Genomic DNA, 15,544 nt, shown 5'->3' with positions numbered 1-15,544 from the left:
TGAGAGAGACACATCAATTGTTTTCCTCCATCAAACCCACAACCAAGGTACATGCCCTTTCCCTGGAATCGAACTTGAAATCCTTTCATCTGCGGGCCAGTGCTCTAACCCCTAATCAATTGGCCAGAGCAGAATCTAGTTTTTATAAGTGTTTGCCTTATAAGTGTTTCACTTATAAGTGAAAGGCTGATAGGAAAGTTGCTTGTCATGAGTAAGGGTAGATTCAAGCCCTAACTGAACGAATGGTGTCTTTTTGTGTCTTTCATCTGCATTGATGATCCATTCCATTTTGTTGTTAATCCTCACCTGAGAATATTTCTTCCATTTATTTATTTATTTTTAGAGATAGTGGGAGACAGACAGAAACATCGATATGAGAGAGAGACATCGATTGGTTGCCTCTAATACATGCTCCAACTAGGGATGGAGTTTTAGCCTGCAACCCAGGTATGTGCCCTTGACCGGAATCGAATAGGTATCCTTCAGCCCTTGGGCCAACACTCTGTCCACTGAGCCAAGCACACTAGGGCATCCTCTGCTATTTTTTTCCCTTTTATAATTTCTTTTTGACCATTTTACTTTTTATTTATTTATTTTATTTTTTAAAAATATATTTTATTGATTTTTTACAGAGAGGAAGAGAGAGGGATAGAGAGTTAGAAACATCGATGAGAGAGAGTCATCGATCAGCTGCCTCTTGCACACCTCCTACTGGGGATATGCCCGCAACCAAGGTACATGCCCTTGACCGGAATCGAACCGGGACCCTTCAGTCCCCAAGCCGACGCTCTATCCATTGAGCCAAACCGGTCTCGGCCCATTTTACTTTTTAAATACGGGTATTATCTTACTGTATCATATATCACTTTTTCACGAAATAATCATAATTATTTTCTTATTAAGTAGATTTGAAAAGAGAATGAGCTTATTGAGCACTTATTAATATGCCAGATATTTTATATTTATTACTTAATCCTCATGTTAGTCCTATGAGGTAGATAATATGTTTTACAGATGAGAAAAGTGTGATTCACAAAAAAATTACATAACCTGTCCAAATTATAAATTAGTAAGTAGCAGAGTGTAAGATTTTTAATTCAGACCTTTTGTCCTGTGCTATTTCTATAAAATTTGTTGTTGTTGGCTTTTAAACTCTTGATTTACCTAAGATACGCTCCTTGTTAGAATAAGTAACAGAAAAAGATAATATTGGAGATACTGGAATTGTAGCAGTTAATATTCCAAGTAGGAGATTGGCTTCTTAGTGTCCCCTGTGCCTTTGGGTAGGTCTGGGGTACACATATAATTGTGTGAGTCAGGGCTACCATCTATGTTGTACAAGTTGTAGTTTGCGTGAATGGTGCCTCTTGTAATGGTTATTGGTCTGATACAACTTCCTAAAACAGTACTACTTAAAAGAGATAAGTTTTTTTTGGTCACATCTTCAAAGATGCCCTTGCTTAGTTATTCTTTCAAAGACCTCGGCATTATTACTGGTTTTTAGAAGAGAAGTTTCAAACTTTTGCTCCTAAAATTTTTTTTGAAAATAAAACTCTAACTACTTAGACATTTTTCAGATTGACATCTAAATTTTTCATCAAAAGCTTAAATAGTGGCAGTTATGTGATTTTCAATATATTGACTTTTATGGATTATTCTCGATAGCCACTGGAATGATACCTAACTTTATCCTTTTTAAAAAATACCCAGATGAGCCCTTCTTTAACATTTGGAAAGATTAAGTTTTCCCTTTTTCTCCTTTATGTAATAAATCATGTAGAATTTTTACCTGAGTTTTATCTAACTTTAAAAATTTTTGTAGTCCTAGAAAACATTCTACTTGTTCTTTAAAAAAAAAAAAAAATCTATTGTTCAGATTATTATAATTGTTCCTCTTTTTCCCCCCCATAGCTCCCCTCACCTGGTTCCTACCCCATCCTCTGCCCTTACTCCCCCACACCCCACTGTTCTCATCCATAGGTGTACGATTTTTGTCCAGTCTCTTCCCGCATCCCCATATTACTCCTTTCCCCCCCAAGAATTGTCAGTCCACTCCCTTTCTATACCCCTGAGTCTATTATATTCACCAGTTTATTCTGTTCATCAGATTTTTAATTCACTTGATTTTTAGATTCACTTGTTGATAGATATGAATTTATTATTCATAAATTTTATCTTTCAGAATTATTAAATGCATTCATTTTTCAATATTTCTGAATTAAGAATATTCCAGTAAAAACCAACCCTATTTGTAAGCTTTCATCTTTAACTGAAACATGTATGCCAAGGTCAAAGAAAGTCCATAGATTTAAGATGCTTTGACTAATAATTAAGGAAGGGGGTATGTTTTCCCTTAAGCACCTGAGATTTTTACATCTCAGGGCAATGTATTATAAAAGATTTAGGATAAATTCAGAATAAGTGTTACCTTTGTAAAGGGAGAGAAAGGCTGTTGTTAACACAGGCAATTTCTTAGGTGGGTAAGTTTTAGGAAAAAGAGGACTATGGTAATTGATTCCCTGAAAACCATCTTGGACAGTTATATGGTATGAGTACCTCATTTGAAGACCAGTTTAGGAAAGATAACAGTTGCTCCAAAGTCTGAACTTTTGAGTTTATAAAAGCTAACCTCACAAGGGATTTATTCTCTTAAGACTAGTTTTTATTTATTTCCAATGTAGCTGTTTCTAGGGAACAGTGAAGAAGCCTTTTATTAAGCATCCCCAAGGATATGGTCTCCTGGAGAGTTTTGCCTGAAGGTACTTTAATGATGGTTAGTTTAAAACCAGAGGTCCTTTTTAAGATATTGAAGCCTGTGGGATCCCTTATCACGTCCCACGTGGTTCAGGATTCCCATTCAGAAGAAGGCCGCACACAAATGAAAAGAGACTGGAAAAGAGTTAATTTAGGAAAAATGGGGGGCCAGGTGGGGGACCACCTCTAGGGGGAGGACTATCGCTAGGCTCTGGCCCTGCTGTCCCTTTTATTGTGACTATGGGATACACCCATTATCTTTAAGCAGGTTTGGGATACACCCATAGCCCTTAGGCAGGTAATAAGCGGATTACCATATCAGTTAGGATTTACATGATTACAAAATGGGGAAAGTTGCTTCAGTTACCTTTGTCTGACCTTTCAGAGCTTCAAAGTTGGTAAACCTTTTACATCTTCCCCGAAAATAAAACATCCTCCGAAATAAGACCTACTTACAGGTTTCTTTCTGAGTGAAATATAAGGCATCCCCGAAAATAACCCCACCCCCCCCAGGCTAAACATGAAAGATTTGGTCCACTGATTCTGAAAGAAATGGAGTCACAAGAAATTCACCAGGAAATTCAGGAATTGGATTGTTATGATGATGTTCCAGAAGATGATGACATGATTGTCATTGAATAAATTAGTAAATTCTTGATACTGTAGGATTCACAGTTTGTCTGGTTTGTGTTGACAACTACCGTACTACCGTACCGTATACAGGTAATACATTTCCTTTATTTTCATCTAACAATAAATGTGTATCGTATTCTTCTTCATGGAAAAATAAGACATCCCCTGAAAATAAGACCTAGCACATCTTTGGGAGCAAAAATTAATATAAGACACTGTCTTATTTTCGGGGAAACAGGGTACTAGTGAGACAATGATCAGTTTCTGGCAGGAGTCCTGTTAATTACAGAACTGTCAGATTCTTTCAGACTTCTTGCCTGAAAGTAAGGTGACCAGACGTCCTGCTTTTGGCAGGACAGTCCCGATTTTTAACAATTTGTCCCACGTCCCTTGGCGTTTTAAAAAAAGTCCCAATTTTTGGAAAGATTCTTATTTAATGGTCATACTTTGGAAGTTCTAATTTAGACTGAATAAGTTAGGATATAGCATTCCCTTCCCATTTAAAGGTGTTGGGCGTGGTGGGATGGAAGATACTCCTTGTATTGTACATTTTTGCAGTGGGTTTTGGGCTGAGCTCTGCATACTCATTTAGTGCAGTTTGTATGTACTGGATGGATCTAATCTAGAGAAGGGCACTTAATACTGATTGGCTGATAATCTGGAGCTCTTAACACTCCTCTTGGATTAAATAAAATGTCATATTCTTGTGCCATTACCATCACCAAGCTTTCTAAACAAAGTTTACATGAACAAGGAAAGGAAGGCTCCATTCTGAGCATGTTCAGTCACAATTATGGAAGGGCTTAAGTCTAGATACTTTCACCTCTAGTACTTCTTATAAAGCATTGCATCTTTTTGCAGGAAACATGTTTTGAGTATGCTGGCTGACATTCTGTTAATATGGTATAGTTGACAACTATAGTATAATCTAACATAATATTATGATGAGTAATAATATTCCTCTAGTCTGTCTTATTCCTAAATTTGTTCCAGTGCATTGAGTCAATGTTTTATAATTTTTAAATCATTCTATAGCCATTTCATTTGCTTCCAATTAAGTATTGGATATTTTTCTGAGAATAAGTAAATCTATTTTTATTCATTGAATCTGAAGAAAGAGAAGGAAATATTTACCTCATAATGTTACGGTGTCCCTGAACTTTGATTCCTTTGATTACAGAGTCAACAATCTACATATTCATTCAATCATGAAAGTAATGGTTTCTCCTCTGATTTTTTTCTGATTATTGGCCTCTGTTAGCTCAGCACAGTAAATGGAATTTCTTCCCGTTCTTACCAAATATATACATATACACACAGGATGGGACAAAAGTAGGTTCACAGTTGTATGTGAAATAGTTTATTCTTGTATTATTATTTATTTATTATTGTGTTATTTCCATGTGAACAACTGTAGACCTACTTTTGCCTCATCCTGTATGTGTACTTTCTAAAATGCAGTGCTAATTACATTTACCACTTTTTTTTTTTATGGTTGGCTTTGGTGTGCTTTTGTACTTTGACTTAAATGCTTTTGTCTTATAGACAGAAAATTAGGAGCATTTTAAGAGGTACAGTGTTACTGTGTAGAAAATGATATTCAAAACTTCCTTCTGTAACTCCACTGTCCTCTTTCAAGCTTCTTCTTACATCCCACTGTCATGGATAGGCATAGGACTTCTTAGCCTGCAGTGAACTGCCAATACAAAGCAAAACAGGCTCATCTCCGATTGCTAGTTCAGACATTCTCCAGTGGGACTGGAATTTAGTATTTCCTTTAAAAGGCCATCTCTTCCATTTTCAGTATGTGCAAGGTTCTGTATATTCAGTGATAAACAAAACAGGTATAGTTCCATCCTTACTAACATTGAGTGAAGCTAGGGGAGGTGGGGTTTCTGTTCAGTCATTAATTATTTCCACTTCTGAAACATGCAGTAAGTTTATGAGCAAGATGTCTGGATGTCGGGCTTTCCACTGGAAGAGGGACATTTTAAAGCCAGCCTTTTGGACTGCTAGTCGAAAGCTACCACCTCGCTCTGTAGCCACTGCTCCTGGCACATCCTGCATGACCCCTGGCTCCCAACACTGGAAAGTACTTCATTTTCAGGAAGTCCTTAAATTGAATTTATTTTCTATAAGTCCGTTTTACTGTAAATGTATATTAACTTGTAAACTTCCTAGTATATCTAACCTAAGGTCTAATATTAGTCAAATTTTCATTTTAGCAAGGCTTTTTAAAAAAAATATATTTTATTGATTTTTTTACCGAGAGAAAGGGAGAGGGATAGAAAGTTAGAAACATCAATGAGATAGAAACATCAATCAGTTGCCTCCTGCACACCCCCCATTGGGGATGTGCCCACAACCAAGGTATATGCCCTTGACGGAATCGAACCTGGGACCTTTCAGTCAACAGGCCGACACTCTATCCACTGAGCCCAACTGGTTTCGGCTTAGCTAGGCTTTTATTAGAGGAATATGCCCTCTCTGAATTTGATCTTTCAAGTTATCAAGCTTATCCTATCTAATAAAAGAGTAATATGCATATTAACCATCACTCTGCTATATTCATAAGCCATGCCCATAAATCATGCCCATAAGCTAATCAGAAGCAAATATGCAAATAAACCCAACCAAGATGGCTACAGCCACAGAGAGCAGGAGGGAGGCTTGGGTTTCCCAGGCAACGGAGGAAGCCAAGCTTTCTGCCTGCCCTGGCCAGCCTAGGCCTCCACTCAAGGCTACAAAGTTTCAATTATAGGAGATAAATAAACCCCAACAGAAATGGCTACTGCCACAGAGCAAGCAGAAGGCTTGGCTACACTCCAGGCTACAAAATTTCAATTGTAGAAGATAAATAAACCCCAGATACTATGGCCTCCACTTGGGTCGCCAGGGGGTATGGCTGGCATGTAAACCACCACAGGCCCCTCGCCCAGACTGCCTCACAACCCAAGGGAACCCCCACCCTGATCCAGGACAGCCGACCCCCACCCATGCACCAGGCCTCTATCCTATCTAATAGAGTAGGATGCAGATTGACCATCACTCCAACACACAAGATAGTTTTCCCTTGTGGACACAAGATGGCCACCACAAGATGGCCAGCAGGGGAGGGCAGTTGAGAGGAACTAGGTCTGCAGGAGGGGTCATTTAGGGGTCACCAGGCCAGTAGAGGAGGGAAGTTGGTGGTGACCAGGTCTGCAGGGAAGGGCAGTTGCGGGGGACCCAGGCCTGCAGTGGAGAGCAGTTGAGGGGGGTACCAGGCCTGCAGGGGAGGGCAGCTAGAGGTGACCAGGCCTCCAGGGTACAGCATTTAGATGTGATCAGTTCTGCAGGGGATGGCAGTTAGGGACTAACAGGCTGGCAGGCAGAAGCAGTTAGGGGCAATCAAGAACGCAGGCAGATGAGCAGTTGGGAGCCAGCAGTCCTAGGCTTAGGCCCAGTGTGATCGGGCCTAAAAGGGCAGTCGGACATCCCTTCAGGGGTCCCAGATTGGAGAGGGTGCAGGCTGGGCTGAGGGACACCACCACCACCCTAGCCCTCTCCCCGTACCAGGCTTCTAGTTTCTTATATTTTCTGAAATTACTAAATTGATTTTAATTTCTCAGATGAATTTATCATAGCTGCCATTTTACTTATATTTAGAAGATGTTTTAGCAAAGCTAGCTGATTTTTTTTCATGACTTTTTTAGTCAGAGTGAGAAGATTATACATGTACAGTTTAACCTTTATTCCCTTCTCAGCTCAGATGTTATTCTTAAAGAGTTTCTTTCTTACTATAGACATGCTTATGTTTATCCATGCTAATTTAAAAGTTCACCTGAAAGAAACAATGGAGAGAGCATCAAGGAGCCACCATGGGATTTTGCTGAGGCCAGGCTACATTGTGTTTCCAGTATTGTGAAATGCTCTTGAAAATTCATACAGTTTCTAGGTTTTTCTTTTTTCAAGCTGAGCTCTAACATTTTCCTTACAGGAGGCTTGTTCTTACTTATAAAGTGTTTTCATTTTTAATTAAGATTATTTTCCTTCTTAAAATTTCTGTGGATGTTAGTGTTTGAAGTCTTGATTTTGCCACATTAATTAAATAATAAAAATACCCAATCAATATTTTAAAGGGAAGTATTATACGGTTACCAGTTCTTGTGCCTTTTGTGCAGACTCTGCCTTCTCTTGGCCTACTTGAGACTCATGTGCAGGCAATAGATTGAAGCATAGATGATTGGCCATCTCAGGAAATACACTGTTTTGTAATTGCCACACTTGCAGGGCCACAATTAATTACCCCCCCCCCCCCCAACACACACATACACATACCCTTTTTTTGAACATCTGCTGATAGCACAGAACTATGCTGAATACAGTTCTTTTCTTTAACTGTCATTCTTTTTCCGTTATGAGAACTGAATTACCATCAAGGTGGCATTAACAGAAGGAAGGTATCAAATATCTCTGTGTGTGTTATATGCTATATAAATTCATTTCAGTAGAATGATCACTGCTCACCAAGAATGCACAGTCCCAAAGGAAGTATACTACAAGGGCCCTAAACTTAAAGAAGGTAAACATGCATAGAACTCAGTAAGATTTTCAGAGATTATCATTGCGGTTTCCTAATATTGTTATTGTAATACATGGTACTTTTTTCCACACTTAAATCAGCTACTTCATATTAAAACTGCTTTTACTAAACTGCTTTTAGAGATTTTTTCTAACAGTTTAAGTTTTGATAATAAATTTGCTAATATTAATATGCATGCTGGGTTGTTCTTCGGAATGTCAGAGTTCTTTCTCACTTTTAATGCAATGTCAAATTTTATTTCTCATCTTTCCTGCTGGTTTGACTCGTGTTTGTGCTTTCCACTTTACAGGCATGCAGTATGGTGAATATGTTAATAATCAAGCTAGCTCCGCACCAACTCCCTTGTCATCAACTTCCGATGATGAGGAAGAGGAGGAGGATGATGAGGAAGCAGGTCTGCTTTAGCTTTACACAAGTTCTTAATCTTTTCCTACTCAAGTTCTTCTTCTCCTTCTACTTCTTCTTCTTTTTTTTCATTTTTTTAAATGTCCACAGTCTTATAGTCTCTTTAAAAATATCTTTGCAGCTTTAGCTCAATGAACTTACTTGGTTTAGGTTATAGAAGATTGGGGTCACTTGAAATTAGGTGTTTTTGCTTATTTATTTGTTTTGTTTTGTTTTTCTGCCTTTGGACATTTTTACCATTCCATTAAGTAACAATACATCGTTCATGATGACAGTGGTTTTTTTCTTTCAGAAATGCATTTCCGCTCAGGTCATGCAAAAGGATTGAGTATTGATTGAAACTTTCGACTGTTTGTTCTAACACCCCATTAGGAGGAATTTTTATTTTTTGCTTTGCATGCTACTTAGTCTAAGCAGAATAAATCATTTGGATTTTATATAACAATGATAGAGAAGTAGAAGTAAGCTCCTTCTGGCACTTACTATATGTTTAGAAAGCCAAAAATTTGTAGTTACTTGATTGTTTGCAAATAAACTCTATATATGGTGGCTGTTGCTGGAAGTTCCATCTGTATAGTGAGAGGGGGCAGAGTATTGGGGCTAAATTGAAGGAAGTTGATACCAGGGTTAGAGTTCAAAAAGTTCAAATAGAAATGGTATTCAAATGGTGATTGGATGTCTGGCCTAGCCTTAAATCTAATTAACTAAAATACCAAACATTTGCAGTTGTTTTATTGTTTCTAGCCTGCTGCAGATATGTGGTATTTAATCAATAATCTGGATTATAGATTTTCTTAAGTACCGGTAAACTAACGGTATAATAAGTGCCAGTTATCTCATTTCTCTGTAAAAGTACCCTGAGTTCTGTACAACTAATTTATAGCCTATTTGTAACCTAATTAAAAATCTATAGAGTACTTTTGTAACCTTATTAAAAATGCAATAAGCTCACAGTATACTTTGGGATATAGAACAAAATTACAGTGAGTTCTATGTTTTCATAGTGCTTTATAGGAATATGTAGGATAATCTGGAACCAGGTGTAGAGTTGGATGACAGGGAAGATTAGGACTGGTACCTGAGCTGAGTCTAAAAGGAGAAGTTGGAATTAGGCAGGTGAGGGATCCGGGGAGAGGCACAGATACTTTTTAAAACAAAGCAAGGAACTTTTGAGAAGATGGCATATGGGGCAACTTTAGTGAATCTGGGACCTATGGCCTGCAAAGGACCATGGCCAGAAGATTTGAATGAGGTTGGGTAGGATGACTGGATGAGATCTTGGAAAACCTGGCACAGCAGATTCGCGAATAACATTTTAGTATAAAGTTAGTGAGACACTGCAAGAACTTTAATCTTGTTTATATTGATTAGCATATGGTCAAATTGACTTAATTATATATCACTTAACTTACACAGAAGCTATAGTTGATGTTAAGTGAGGACTTACTGTATTTCTTATTTAAGTGTTTGTATTTTATTTTGAAGGTAATGAGGAGTCACTGAGGCAGTTTACATGGAAAAATAACAGCCATATTTGCACTTTAGAAAGATCTCTTACAAAAATATTCATAGGAGCATATTGAAACTAGCCTCTTAGAATACTCGGGTGAGGAAAATGTGTTCTGAGGCTAAGGTCGCAGGAAGATCGAAGGAGAATATAGCAGAGCATTATCAAATGAAAAAATCATTTTTACAAATCAGAAGCAATTTGATTAGCAGTGGTAAATGTTAAGGAATGTTTGGTTGAAGTCTGAGAAAAAACAGTTGGCTTTATCAATCGGCGTTCCTGTCTTGTTTTTCCACCCACACCCACCCCCAACCCTATTTGTAACACTTGTTTGAGGACGAGAGAAAAGGAAGAACATTTTCTAAGTCTGGTTAATATTTGTTTAATATTAACAGTAGTCCTGTGGAGTAGGTTTTAGTTTAAAATCCATTGTTACAATTAAGAAGTGGCTCAGAGATGTTAGGTGTCTTGTCCAGTTTCTTTTAACTGATAAGCAAGATGGAATTTGACTTACATTTTTTCCATGATTTATGCGAGTTACGAAGAAATAAAATTTCAAGTTATCTTGATTAATTTAAAGTTGGCCGATACTAGTAAATACAGTGGACTTCCCTGACCCATGTTGCTTGTCTTTTAAAGGCTTAAATGCATCCCCATACTTTCCCCCCACCTTCAAGGATTCTGAGCTGTTCTGATGACCTGTTCTTCCTTTGCTTCCTCAGATTTCGGCTTTTCCTTTCTTCCTCCTCCTCTTCTTTCAGTGTATGACATGTAGCCAGTAAAAGAAGAAGGGAAAATTCTCCCTAAGTACTACATTCAAATAGTGATAACAGATACTCTGATTTGTTCTCAGAGTACTTATCACTAATTGTAGTGGGAAATGACTGAGGTAAATTGGGCCTGTGTAAGGTTTAAGAGTGGGAAAAAGTACTAATGCTCTTAGTTCAACTGAAACCAGCTGGTATTTTGCTTGATGTAATGATTCTAAAGATCAGTGCTCCTATGTTCTAAGAGTTTTATAGTTTTAGTAGCCTACATTTTAGTCTGATCCACTTTTAGTCCATTTTAGTTTAGAGTATAAAGAAAGTCTAACTTTACTAGTATTCCTCTGCCTGTGACTCTCTAGTTGTTCCAGCATTATTTATTGAAAAGAATGTTCTTTTCCCATAGAAATATCTTGGCATATTGTTTTGTTTTGAGGTGAAATTTACACAATAATAAAATTAATCATTTTAAAGTATTCAATTCAGTGCCATTTAGGACATTCACAATGTTGTGCAACCACCATCTCTATCTAATTGTATCATTTTGGTTTTTGTGCAACCACCACTTCTATCAGTTCTAATTTTGTGAATGTACTAACTAAACATGACATTATCTCAAAAGAAAACTGTGTAACCATTAAGCAACAACTTCCCATTTCCCCCTCCTCTCAGCTCTTAGAAACTACCAATCTACTTTCTAACCCTATAGATTTACCTGTTCTGCATATTTCATATAAATGAAACAATGCAACATGTGACCTGTTGTGTCTCGCTTGTTTCACTTAGCATGTTTCAGGAATTATTCATATTGTAGCATGTGTTTGTACTCTATTCCTTTTTTATAGAAAAACTAGTAGATAAATGATATTCCATTGTATAGGTATACCACATTTTGTTTATCCATTCATCTGCTGATGAATATTTGAGTTTTGATGTATCACTTTTAGACTTTGACCTTATATCTCAGCATTCTTTCTTAGTTATAAATTCACAAATAAAAGAAGATCCATTGCTCCTCATTCTTATTTAAGAGTAATGACATATATTACACCATTTTTCTAATTATTACAAAGAAAGCACTTTATGTTTTCCACTTATTTTTTTGTAGTCCTCATACTTTGCATAAGTTTTTTCATTTTTAGTGTATCATTTAAGCCTCACAAGAAATTAAAAACATACAAGGCATTTTTTAAATTGTTCTCATTTTGTAGAAGAGGGTATTGATGAATGTTGTTTACCCAAAGTTATATAACAAGTAAATGATAGAGTTTAATGTAACTGCAGTCTTCTGCTCCAAATCATGTTCTTTGCTGGTAATGAAATCGGTCTGTCCAAAAAATTTTAGCTGTTATGCCATTAGTCAACATACCTAGTCACATGGTTTTCCAAAAGTAGTCAATGAAAGATAATTATACATGCCAGTTCTTTTTATATCACAGTTAAAAATTAACCTAAAATGTAGTTTAAACTCCATCTATAATAATAAAAGCGTAATCTACTACTGAGATTGGACATCCTCCCGGACAACCTTCCGGATGAAGCTGGGGCTGCAGGGGAAGCCCCGGTCCTGGCGGCGGAGGGCAGCGGGTACCGAAGCCGGTACCAGCAGCTGGGGGAGGAAGGCCTACTCCTGCACGAATTTCATGCATCAGGCCTCTAGTTTATAATATTGTTGTTAAGAGCTAGGATCGCCTCTGTACCACAGAATCTTGTCTTAGGGTTAAAAAAGATCAAAATCTCTAACACGAGAGAGAGACTATGTGCATTTTTGGTTTTATTCATCACTGTATATGCTAGTATACTTACCTAGGATAGCTGTAGGCTCTCAGAATATTTGTTGAGTGAATAAATGAAGGAAATATATTGTACATCCTACTATCTGTGTGACTCATCATGAATTGCCACAGAAAATTTCTACTAATTTTACAGGTTTTGAATGAACACAGTAAGAATTTTTTTTTTTTTTTTTTTTTTTTTTTTTTTTTTTTTTTTTAATCCTCATCTGAGGACATGCTTAGAGAGAGAGAAACATTGATCGGGTTGCCTTCCATATGTGCTCCAACTGGGGATCAAAAAGTCATTAACATTTAATTATCTTGAAGAACCCTAATACTGATAATTTATATTAAGTAGTTTGCAGTTTGATAGATGCAGTTTTTGAGATGTAATTGTATTAAAATTTCTATCAATCTAAAATTTATATTTGTGTGTGAAGTAATTTAATATCTATTCTCTAGGATGTCATCACATGTGAATGATTAAATCTTATTCCACTCATCAGCTCCATAGTCTTCCTACTCTCATTCTCATCCTCTATTCTGTATCAGAAATTTGTTTATGTGTTTTTAAAAATGTCTTCAAACATCAGTCATTTTACATTTTCACTAGAGTCAGCAAAGCATCTTCTATAAAATTGCCAAAGGTTGCCCTAAGATACCTTACCATGTTAGACTCAGTAGACATTTTGACTTTCCTTTTAGGTATTGACAGCTCTTCTACCACAAGCAGTGCTTCTCCACTACCCAACAGTTATGATGCCCTAGAAGGAGGCGGCTACCCAGGTAATTTGTGCCTGTTTAATGGTTGCTTGAAAAGTCACTGACCATTAATTGCTTTCAAAACATGAACATGTATTATACATAATTAGCAGGGTATTTTTTTTTTTACAGAAAAGGGGACATTTCCCTGGTATTTCTCAGCCTTAATTTTATGGTATTAAATTGTTGTACTCTAACTATGAATGTTGTTTCTGGGCAGCTTAAGGAAATTTATTATTCTATTTTTGTTATGCTCTTTATCTTTTTCCTCCTCAAAGTCTTTTAATAGTGAATATTTTTTCTCTTCTTTTCCATTTTTTATGCTAATAACTCCTTAAATATATTTTATATTTCTGTTCTCATGCTTAGGTCCTTGAATTCCTTCCAACTAGCCTCTGAATATAAGTAGTCTTTGACTCTTTACTCCCCCTATGGCTCCTGGCTGCCTCCACCAGGTAAATAGATTAACCAACTTGGATATAGTTTTTGGAGGCATTACTTTTAACCATATCAGGAAATAACTTTGGTCATTACTTAGAATCGGAGTAGTGGATAGTATTAAAGGAAAAACACAAAAACTTAACCTTTTGTATTTAATAGTCATTTTTATTATAACATCTTGAACTGTGATTTTCCCGATTTGCCTATCTCCTATCACCTGACAACCACTCCTGACTTATCTCTTTTTCTCTCTCTCTTTCTGATGACTCCAAACTTTAGGACTAATAGAATAAATAATGTTGCCTTTCTCTTTATTTCTTATCACTCTGAGAATAATCCAGGAAAAATTGAAGTATTCTGTACTTAACTGAATGCACTATCTTGCTATCATTATTCTTTGAATCAGAAAGTTTAATCTTCTCAGCTTAATATAGAATTCTCTTTTAATATCTTAAGAATACTTAAATGTCCTACTTTAGTCTTTTGTGGTTACAGATTTTTCCCACCTAGGAACCACTCTTTGTGTGTATGTGTGTAAGAAGTTGTAGATTCTAAAAGCAATCACTATCATCAAAATATTCTAGAAGTTACTTCATCAACTAAAAGATGAATAATCTAACCTGGCCGATGTGGCTCAGTGGTTGAGCATTAACCTATGAACCAGGAGGTCATGGTCAGTTCCTGATCAGGGCACATGCCCGGGTTGTGGGCTCGATCCCTGATAGGGGGCATGCAGAAGGCAGTTAATCACTGATTCTCTCTTATCATTGATGTTTCTATCTCTCCCTCTCTCTTTCTCTCTGACAGCAATAAAAATATATTAAAAAGAAAAGATGAATAATCTAACTGTATAGTATTTCATGAACTTCAGAGTAACCTGAAGTGAAATGTCCAGTGTGGTATAGTTAAAAGATCACAGTTTTGGAATTAGACCTTGGTTTGTTTATAATCATTTATCAACAAATCTTAATCTTATTATGAACTATGCTTTGAGAGTAAGTGAGTGACCTATGGCAAGTTTTCTAGCTATTGTATTTATATAGCAACAAAATTAAAGAAAGACTTGAGCAACTGTAGCAGTAATGTTAAGTGAATTGAAAGTTTACTATCAGATACTAAGATAGATTTTAGGACTATAGAAATGTATGAACTATTGTTCATTTCTTATAGAAGGGGATGAGTTTTAGACTTCCCTGTTTATGACTCCAGTTCTTTATTTCTTATGCTGATGTCATGTTAAGAGACCTTTCTACTTATAGTCCCAATGCCAAAAGGAGAGACAAGCAGGAAATTTAAGGAGATGACATTGCATTGACACTCCTGTCCTTTTAAGTAGTCTGGGATGTTACTAGAAAGCCAATAAGCCAAGCCTTACCTAATTAGCACATGATGTTAGAGAGCAGAATGTCTAGGAATAATATATCTTCAAAATTAGAGCAAATGGAGTCAGTAGAAAGATGTGACTCAAGAAACTTTTTAAAAATAAATTTCATTTAGTCAGTTGCTTTTGAGAATGTATTTTTTTCAGGGTCTGATTACTAGTGAAGAATATGTTTATTAAAATGAAAATAGATTCAAATACATCTATATTATAGATATGACTTGAAAAAACCTAACAGTCAATATACCAAATTGTTAATTATGGTTATGTGCAATAGAATAAATGTTAAGGTTTCTTCTTGTTATTCTTGTATATGATTATTAAATTTTCTACTGTTTTCATATTTTTAATTACATTTTAGTTTTAAATTTCAGTAAAGGAAGAACATTGCTTCATTAAATTCTATTGGCATCTACTGCACACCAGACATTGTTTTAGGAGCTGGACACTTACAGACACTCCTTCATATTTTCATAGTTTTTTCTCTACAAATAATACAGCTTTTTAGGGGATTATAGAAATAAGCCACTCTTTTCA

The 15,544-nt window shown here is 36.4% G+C and overlaps 1 protein-coding gene across 4 annotated transcripts in view; it reads left to right on the top strand.

Annotated features, from left to right (window-relative positions):
- Positions 1 to 15,544, top strand: part of SEC24B (SEC24 homolog B, COPII coat complex component) — a 92,518-nt gene that overhangs the window by 43,080 nt on the left and 33,894 nt on the right. For 2 of the 4 annotated variants that reach the window (XM_084872195.1, XM_084872194.1), the window contains exons 4-5: positions 8,262 to 8,366; positions 13,129 to 13,209. In XM_084872195.1, coding sequence (XP_084728321.1) covers positions 8,262 to 8,366; positions 13,129 to 13,209 — 186 coding nt within the window. The remainder of the gene's footprint in view (positions 1 to 8,261; positions 8,367 to 13,128; positions 13,210 to 15,544) is intronic. The other 2 variants (XM_084872197.1, XM_084872196.1) reach the window with 1 other exon arrangement.

Source organism: Pipistrellus hanaki (assembly GCF_964339955.1).
Source record: "Pipistrellus hanaki genome assembly, chromosome: 1".
In the NCBI taxonomy this organism is placed as follows: Eukaryota; Metazoa; Chordata; class Mammalia; order Chiroptera; family Vespertilionidae; genus Pipistrellus; species Pipistrellus hanaki.
This window is presented reverse-complemented; position numbering and strand designations above follow the sequence as displayed.